Raw genomic sequence first — 9,778 nt, 5'->3', positions numbered from 1 at the left:
GGACTCATGGCTCCAGCTGCATATGCAGCAGAGGATGGCCTAGTTGGTCATCAATAGGAGGAGAGGCCCTTGGTTCTGTGAAGGTTCTATGCCAGGAAATGGGAGTGGGTGGGTTGGTTGGTAGGGGGAGGGGGAAGAGGATAGGGGGTTTTCAGAGGGGAAACCAGGAAAGGGGATAACATTTGAAATGTAAATAAAGAAAATATCTAATAAAAAAAGAAAAGGAAAGAAAAGAAAAGGCAGAAAAAGGGCATCAAAAATTTTTTCCCAAGGTCTCCCAGCTAATAATTAGCATGAAGAGAGTTTATACTCCAGAATTCTGGTGTCATAGCCAGGACCCCTGCCAAGCATGGCATCTGCCACATGTAACTGGGGGTCTCCAGGAGGAACTTGTTATTTCTTTCTCATTTAGACCTAAAGATGAACATTTCCACAAAAATAAAACAATAACCTATTTTATCTAGATGTAAACCCAAGTATTCAAAGTAAAAGTGAACCTTGAAATTTTTTTTTAAAAATAAATATCTTCATGTTTTCAGTAACATAATTTTCTTTAAGTGTTGTCAATATTAATTTGGTAAGGTTATCAGTTATTTTCTCCAGTATCAAGGAAACTAGAAGGAGACAAAAATAAATGTGTCTGTCTTAGTCCATAACAAAATGTGAATAAAATGTGTGTGATACACATACATACACATACACACAGAGTCAGACACACCACACTCTATAAAAATAGAAACAGGCAGACAGACAGACAGACACAAACTCACACACACATACGTAATCTCATAATATGTAAACAGACACCCCCTACACCTACCTAAACTGTGAACACACACACACACACACACACACGTACCATATACACGCCAATCCACTTTCTCATGCTGCTTCTGCCAGGAGAAGGGAGGGAGGAAATGCCTGGGTGGGAACTGGAGGAGTCACAGGAAGTGGGGGGCAACCTCGGGATTGTTGTTCCTCTTCTAAGGAATCTAATGCAGTTAGAACTAATGTGTTTTGGGACATAAGACTTCTCACACATCCTTAGCTTCCTGGGCCTGTCACTGCTTCCTACAGCAGCACCCATCATGGAGCTGGGCATTCGGTCTCCAGGGAACACTTTACATCCCCACCTCTCCATTTCTATCAATGCAGGACCCTGGGGACATGACGACTGTGATGCTCCTGAATGGAGCTGTATGGGCGCAGAGGCCATGCTAGTCTTCCCAGTTCACTTAGCACTGGCCTGAGCATAACATGGAGATGGCGTCTCCTTCTCACACCGTCTTGCTCTCTGCTCTCACCCAGAGGGAAGTCCATACCCTGTGCATTCAGCAGTGAGGTGTCAGTGAGCCTTTTGATATAATCCCCAAGGTCCCAGAGGAATAGTGTGAAGGTAGTAGGGGCTACCTCCCAGAAGTCCTTGCCAAAATGCACAGTAAGTTTAAAAGAATCAATCAGATGCTTTCTGACCTGTTTTGATTTTCTGTTTGAAAAAATACTGAAGAGGTGTGTGTGTGTGTGTGTGTGTGTGTGTGTGTGTGTGTGTATGTTTAGCACTCACACAACTAATGGAAGAGGTTAAGTTTTTAGGTTTCCCTTTCTGGCAGACCACTGGGTCTTAACCACTGAATGAGTTCTCATCCGTGCCTGCTATCCGCTTCCCTCTCCGCTCCTCCAGAGCCAATCATCATAAAGAGACCTGCATGTTTTGAGAGGTCTCATCTCTACCAACTAAGTAGCCGTGGTTAATTGTCCACTTTAAATTTACATCTGTGTGTAGCTCAAAAATTACCAGAGAAGTCATCCATCTCTCCAGCTCACTAGTGCGATGGAGAGGAGGAGAGGCTCACCCTGAGGAGAAGGGCTCCCGATCACGGCAAGTGTGATCTCATTACATTGGGCCACCTTGGTGGATCAGGAAGAACAGGTACTTCAGACTGATAACATCTGGCTTCTGGTATAAATGGCAGGGTGATCTGCACTACATGTGAAGCAGAATGTAGATATGAACCATGTGCTGTGTCAACAGTCAGGTCTGTCTTGTGACCTCCATGGGAACCTCATTCCATCTGTGGTCTTCATTTTCTCAGCTATATAATGAAGACCTGGAAGGCCATGCAGTGATGTCATTTCCTGCTGCACAGTAGATGCCAATCACAGTGAAAGAGATACCAAAGCCACTCCTCTGCTGCAATCTACAAGAGATGCTGGCCTGCTGCGTCAGGCACTCCATAAACACTGGGGCATGATGGCTTTTGCAGCCCCAGAGAAAGCATTCTTAAGTCTGAGAAGTGGCTTATGTAAAGCTGGCTTAAACATCAAACATGTAGGACATCAATAAAATAGGCTTTCGGATCTGATTTAGGGGGTCTCAAGCCTTTGGCCTTTGGCTGCTTAAAAGGATTGATCTTATCAATGTGCTGTAAGACTTCTACCCTCTCTGATCTTCTGGAATGTGAGAGGAAGACTTTCTATTCCCCCCTCCCTACTCCTTTCCAGAGCAGTGGTTGCTGCTGTGGATTGAACGAGCAAGCTCACGGATCCTAGGGCAGTGCAGTGCGGTTTTGGTTCAGTTTTGTGCACAGTAGCTTGGTTCTCTGGTTGTAGCCATAGAACAGGCAATAATCATGTAGGAAGGTAGTGGTTTAGAGACACCGCAATGTTAAGCGCAGCATCCTTCTGAACCTGGATATAATGGTCTCATGGATGCTTTGCGGAATCTCCTGGCCCCACTCATTTACTGACCGGAATGTATTACATGTGCTCAGTGTTTTAGCTCCTGTCCTTCAAGCCAAGTTCTTTGACACATCTTTTTGTGATAGCAGAATTCTGAACCTGGCTGAGAAGGTATCTGCTCCACAAAGATAAAAGTCTGCCATTCTCTCAACAGCTAAGGTCCTAAAGCTAGTTTAAAAATTGAGGTGTTTCCTCCTGGTTTCTTTGCTGTTGCTCTTTGAATTTTTTTATTTATTCTTTATCTGGAAGGTGAACGGTAATAAAGTGCAATCCCGTTGGTCATCACTAAATGAGTGTACTCCCCAAGATGTCCTGCCAGTGTTCATTTCTCAGATCCACAACCAGCTCTGCCTAGTGTGCACTCCTTGTTCCTTAAAAGGTAGAGTGGACATGCGGCTTAGGGCTTTAATCTTGGAGGTTGTAGCCTAGCAGTCTCTAGCTATGTTCAATGTTACAGGAATTTTTGTTTAAAAACAACTGTAGAGACGAACCATGTTATGCATGATTCAAACCTCATGTTAATGGTTCCCAAATTCAAAACTGGGTGAGAGGCTCATCCAAGGACAAAAAGATCTCTCTTTCTTTAAATAGACTAAAGTTCAATTGGGCGAAACGCACTGCAATCAGCAGAGCATCCAAACTATGGATTTGGTTCTCCTGTGCGCTTCTGTGGGTTCCAGGTTCCCAAACTGACCCACTGGGAGTGGCAAAGACACTACAGACTTTCGCCTCTTGGAAACCTCTTTCCTGACCCCCTCTACAGTGGTCTTTTGGATATATTTCCACCCCCACTTAATATCAGTGATCAGAAAATGTCTAGAAAAGAAGGAGAACAGGACAAAAATTCCCAGCTGGATTGAAAATGAAGATAGAGGGGAAGCATGTGTCCAAATGAAGTCACATAAAGCCAGAGGTTCTCATCATGGCCCAACTTCTTCCACGTAATCCAAGAGAAGGAGGAGGGGCCTGCTTATCCCCCATCATAAAAAGGAGCAGGCAGAGGGTCACCATCTGACCACTTGGCTGTTGTAGTCCTCAGTGACAGTCCCCTCCATGGCCCTATCCTCTTTGGACCACCGGTGTGCTCTGTGCTCTCGCTGCAGCCTCCGCTCCTCACGCCTCTTTTGGCGGTCCCTCTGGTGCTCTAGCTGTTTGGTGTGATGGTAGCGTTGCTGGAAGAGATCCTTTGCATACTCATAAAGCTGCATGTCCAGGAAATTCAACTCCTCGATGTGCTGACGGGCTCCATCATTGATGTCCACGTTGGATGCCCGTGTGATGTTGAACTGTGTGAAAGGAGAGATGAACTTCAGGTTGAATGTCCTCTCAAAGAGAAACTGTGTCTTCCTCTGGAATTCAGTGAGCCCAAAGAAGGCCATGTTCTTCAGATTGTTCTTAGCGCTCTGCAGCAGGATGGTGTTCCGCTCGCTCTCATTCATGAAAGTCAAGTTGTAGCAGCCCACCAGGCTGAGGTCGGCCAGCATGCGCACTTGGCGGTTGTTGGCCAGGTTGTAGCTACAATCCATGAACTCCCGCAAGCTGACCCCAGACCAGTCATCCCCAGGATAGCAGGTAGGCAGCTCATCTGGGGTGGGGCTCCTTCCGTCGCACATATGGAGAGAGGTTTTCCATGTGGCCCCTCTCTGGACATGCTTCCATTCGCTCAGGTAACGTGACACTGGGTCCCGCAACATCGTGATGTAGTAGAAATTCCTGGAAGAGATTAGAGGAGAAGGTCAGCGGCTGACAACAGTTTATGGAGACGTTTTTACCCCCATTGAATGTGGATAGGGGTGCGTGGGAGCTGAGTGAATCCTCCATTCACTGCTTCATTTCCTGAGCACTTAGTCTGGATAAATACTGATGTCTTCAGTAGTAAACACAAATCACCCATCTGACCTGGAAAGGTTCTACCCTACCCATTATCTGTTTTATTTGAGCCTTATACCAAACTTTTGTATTGTATGTATTGTGCGTATGGGAAACATACAAGGTCATAGAACCAAAATTGCAAGACCAAAACCTAATCCTTCTTCATATTTTCTCGTGACATTGATACTCGGATTATAAGCCTTGAAGGGGAGAGGTTAAGTGCCCATCATACCCTTGTCACTTGAAGTGATTCAGAAGAAAATGGAGGTCTGTTTGTCACAGAAGCCACAGAAGAGACTCTGCAGAAAAACAGGGTACACACAAGCCCTCTGAGCTCCATTTCTGAAACCCTAATTTACCCATTGCCTTTCCACAGGAGATAGTTTGATTCTAAGTCAGTCCCAGCCCAGTCCTGCCTCACTGCTACAGGCATGCTCTAGGAATAGAGGGCCAATCAGATTAACTCAGAGTTGCTCTGGAGACACAGGTTTGGTTTCCATGATGCTCTGGGAAGAACCTCAGACAGCCCCAGTACAATGCTTTGCATGCTTCCAAGTGGACAGAAAGTGGCCTGCTATGCCCTGAAGGGAAGGAGAATTGTGTAGTGTTTCTGCCACCTGCTTGGAACTCAGAGGAGAAGACACAGTCACAGGAGCTTCATCTGTCTTAGTGTATGTTCTCTGAAGAAGCTTGGAACAAAGTAAACAGACATTTTGACATGGATACACACACACACATACACACACAGATGATGCATAGAAAGATCAATACATACATATATACGTACATACATATATAGATACATAGAGATAGATACATGATAGATAGGTGATAGATAGATAGATAGATAGATAGATAGGTAGATAGATAGATAGATAGATAGATAGATAGATAGATAGATAGATAGATAGATGTGATAGATACAAGGCAGGTGATAAATGCATAATGGATACATAGATGTGACAGGTTATTGGAAGATGATAGTTACATGGCAGGAAACTAGATATGATGGATATATAATAGATAAATTGGTGATGAATAGATTATAGTTACATAGATATAGATGATATATAAATAAATGACAGGTGAAAATAGCTGGTAGATATTTAGAGAGTAGATAATCTGTTGAATAACATCTTACTACCTCTGCATCATGTATAACTTGCCAATCACTGCAATCAAGCAGCTACAGATATTATTTATTTAGACAGAAATGGCAAGGTCCAGCCCTATTTCAAATAAAGGCTGTATGTTTGTAAAACTGAAAAAAAATTAGGAGAGGTTGGGACACATCTCTGCCTCTCTGTGTTGTTGCAGCATTCTTCTCCACTGTGGCTGCAGGTGGACACTTTCACATCAGGGAAAACTCTAGGACCCGGTTGGATGTACTGTCACAAACTCCAAACAAATTGCCTTTAGTAGGGGAATATTATCACTGCTTGTGAGATTTTGAAGAGAGAAGACAAAAACTAAGCCACATTTTATGTTTATAAGAGCTCAGTGTCAACAAAGAAGATTATGGAAAGAAACCTCACAGCAAACCAAACTCATAGAAAATAAGAAACTAGTATTTTTTGTTTTAAGCAAAAAGCCCAGAGGTGCTTGGTGAGGGTCTGAAGAAAGGATAAAGTATGGGAGGCTGGTGTCCAATTAACCGAGATACCATGCTCTCCTGTACCACTTAGGCAAAGTATCTTTCAAGATTGGGGCAAATTTTTTTCAGTGTTGTCTTACGTGGCAATGATAAATGTTTTTATTTAAATAAAAATACTTAAATGACTGGATGCTATCTCTTTTTTCATAGGCTAACACTGTAAAATGCCTTGCATGCTTTCAAGTGGTCAGAAAGGGACTATCCCTAAAGGGAAGGAGAATGGTACAATGTGTACCCCTTGCTTGGCACCAGAGAAGACTCACATGAGCTTGATCTGTCTTAGTGTGTGCTCTTTGAAGAAGCTTGAAAATAAAGTAAGCAGCCATTTTGACATGAATACACACAGGATAGATAGATAGATAGATAGATAGATAGATAGATAGATAGGGACAGATTTGAGTATACACTAGTTCTTTTAGTATTTATTTAGTGTTAAATTATTTGAGAAGAGAAGAGATTGTCAAAGGTGACACTGGTAGCGAGTTACAGAACTTGGATTTAACCAGATCTGCCTTAATCCATGAGAATTCTTCCTTTGTCATCATAGCACAACAGGAAAGAAAGCTTCTGGAAGCAACATTCAACTTAACTTAGAGCTTGCTCTACTTAGCCGAGGTTAACGAGATAGAAACTCTCTACATACTCAGCTATAACAACAAAAACAAATAGTTTGGAGGCAAGTTATTTTTATTCTGATTTTTAGAAATAATTGATATTTTCTTTTAAACTATACCTTTGTCTTCTTTTTTTCAATTCAGATCCTTAGCAGTAGGTAAATCAAACGGTTCAGAATGTGCTAAAGAAACGTCAGAATCTTAACTGACACTCAGAAGGAGAACCTTTAACTCCAGAAGGAGAATTTCTTGAATCTTCCACCGGCTCTCCAGCCTTCACCCGGCATTGCCTGTCACCGTTTTTCATAACTTTTTTATTTCACATGATGTTCAGACGGTGCCCCGGTGGAAGAATGTGTCCTAAAGTGTTGGGAAGGAATCAAGAAATGCATGACATGACTTCCATGCATCCATGGCTTTTCAAGTTCAGCCCAGAGTAGGTTTCGTTGACTCCAGCTGGGTGTCAGGGCTCCTGGGGAGCCATTGTTGACCAGGTTCAGTCCAGAGTGGGTTTCCTCCCCTGAAGCTGGGGTGAGATGACCTCACTTTGTGCCTAATATGGGAATGCTTGACCTTTCACTCCCACAGCAGGGTGATCTTTATTCTGCAAATAATTTATAGTAACTGTTATGAATATGGTAATGACAAGGATGTAACTCAGGGGTTATGTTTGCCAAACACACCAGAGCAAGAGAGTTTAGAGGTGTTCAATTGAGCCACAGTAGAGCACAAATGGACTATTATTAGCTTTCCTGTTATTTAAGCCAGCCAGAAGACAAACAAAAGTACTTCAACAACAGCAAGATCCAATGACAATAAGATTCAAGTTCTGTTATCTGTTTCAAATCTTTTATTAGACAATATTTAAAAATAACAGAGTTGGTGATGTGGTACGGAAGACAGAATTCCAAAGTTAGTGATATCCAGACCCGAGTTAATCTGCGGAACTATGAAGGAAATGTTTTGATCTCACTTGAGAATACTAGGCATAGAATTCTTAGTAACTTTGCTTTATTAGGCATTGAGTGGACACATGATCTTAAAGGAAATTTAAAAATGATCTTATATTCAAACTAAATGTTTTAACTTTATATTGCATTTAATAATGCCTAGTGATGTTTAAACGAAGTCTCAGGCAATTTTGAGGTTTCCTAGACAAAGGAGTCAACTTGTAAATAAATTTAACCTGACACTGAGACATAAATTTACAACACAACTCCTGTACCTATGCCTCAGGGACCACTTGGAAAAGGAGGCAGAAAGATGACAAGAATCAGAGGAACAGGAAATTTGTTGACAGACTGTGCCTGTTCTACGGGTGTTAGAAAAGCTACATTCATGGGGTTTCACCAACATGGATGCCCAAACATGACCTGAATGAGGAAGACAGCAACAGACAAGTTAACTTGAATGCGGAATGCTCACAAGCTCTAAGGAATGCTGAGAGCTTTCCTAGGAAAGAACATGACAATTGATCATCCAATATTAAATAGTCAGCTCTGAAAACACAAAGATAAGTGATGCTATATGGACTGAGGTGATTGTATTCTACACACACACACACACACACACACACTAAAGAAAAGGAGCCATGAATTTGAAAAGGAACAAGGTCACTATATGGGGAGCTTGAGGAGAAAAGGGAAGGGGGAAGTATGTGATTATATTTATAATAATAAAAATTAAATTGTAAGGTACAATATAAGAAACTAGAACACTTTCTCTGATGTGTTCCAAGTTGTCTTAGCTGGCAACTTTGGACGCCAGAGGCTAACAGATTTTGATAAGTCGTTTAGTCAAAATTTTCACATGTATATTTCATCACTTTTGTTCTGTAATTCAGCTGTATTGGTTGGTTTTGTGTGTCAACTTGACACAAGCTGGAATTATCACAGAGAAAGGAGCCTCCCTTGAGAAAATGCCTCCATGAGATCCAGCTGTAAGGCATTTAGTGATCAAGGGTGGGCGAGCCCATTGTGGGTGGTACCAATCCTTGGGCTGTGAGTCCTGGGTTCTATAAGAGAGCAAGCTGACTAAGCCAAGTGAAGCAAGCTGGTAAGTAACATCCCTCCATGGCCTCTGCAACATCTCTTGCTTCCTGCCCTGCTTGAGTTCCAGTCTGACTTCCTTTGGTGATGAACAGCAATGTGGAAGTGTGAGCTGAATAAACCCTTTCCTCCTCAACTTGCTTCTTGGTCATGATGTTGGTGCAGGAATAGAAACCCTGACTAAGACTGCAGCCAAAACACAAATCAGAAAAACTGTAAAAGTAAAATTATAGAATTGAAGGACATCCAACTAATGAAGATAAAAAGCAAATTGAAATTATTTTTTATCATCTGTAAGTTTTCTTTTTTATGGTTTGTTTCTTTGTCACATTCAAAATTTAGTAAATTGTAGTGAAATGATGTCTGTATCTGGGCTGCACACCTGTCTGACTTTAACAGAACAAAGTTCCATAGCAGTTGTCCCTTCCTGCTGTAGTTTTGATCTGGAATGCTTTCCTTCCCCCAACTCCCATGTGTCCACAGCCCAGTTCTCACCACAGTGTCTCTGCAAGATGGTAGAACTTGTTCATAGCAAAAAAGCTAACTCCTGGCAATGTGTCCTGGGATGGGTGTGTCCTTAGATAGTTTTGTCCTGGGATGGGTGTATCCTGGTATGGCTGTGTCCTGGTATGGCTGTGTCCTGGGATGGGTGTGTCCTTAGATGATTTTGTCCTGGGATGGGTGTGTCCTGAGATGGGTGTGTCCTGGGATGGCTGTGTCCTGGGATGGGTGTGTCCTGAGATGGGTGTGTCCTGGGATGGCTGTGTCCTGGGATGGGTGTGTCCTGAGATGGGTGTGTCCTGAGATGGGTGTGTCCTGAGATGGGTGTGTCCTGAGATGGGTGTGTCCTG

The 9,778-nt window shown here is 42.7% G+C and overlaps 1 protein-coding gene across 1 annotated transcript in view; it reads right to left on the bottom strand.

Moving 5' to 3' along the window:
* Positions 1-708: 708 nt before the first annotated feature.
* Positions 709-9,778, bottom strand: part of Hs6st3 (heparan sulfate 6-O-sulfotransferase 3) — a 697,861-nt gene continuing 688,791 nt past the window's right edge. Inside the window, exon 2 of the mRNA XM_021182252.2 lies at positions 709-4,452. Within this exon, the coding sequence (XP_021037911.1) occupies positions 3,744-4,452 (709 nt within the window). The 3' untranslated portion in view covers positions 709-3,743. The remainder of the gene's footprint in view (positions 4,453-9,778) is intronic.

This window comes from Mus caroli, chromosome 14 (assembly GCF_900094665.2).
Source record: "Mus caroli chromosome 14, CAROLI_EIJ_v1.1, whole genome shotgun sequence".
NCBI lineage: Eukaryota > Metazoa > Chordata > Mammalia > Rodentia > Muridae > Mus > Mus caroli.
This window is presented reverse-complemented; position numbering and strand designations above follow the sequence as displayed.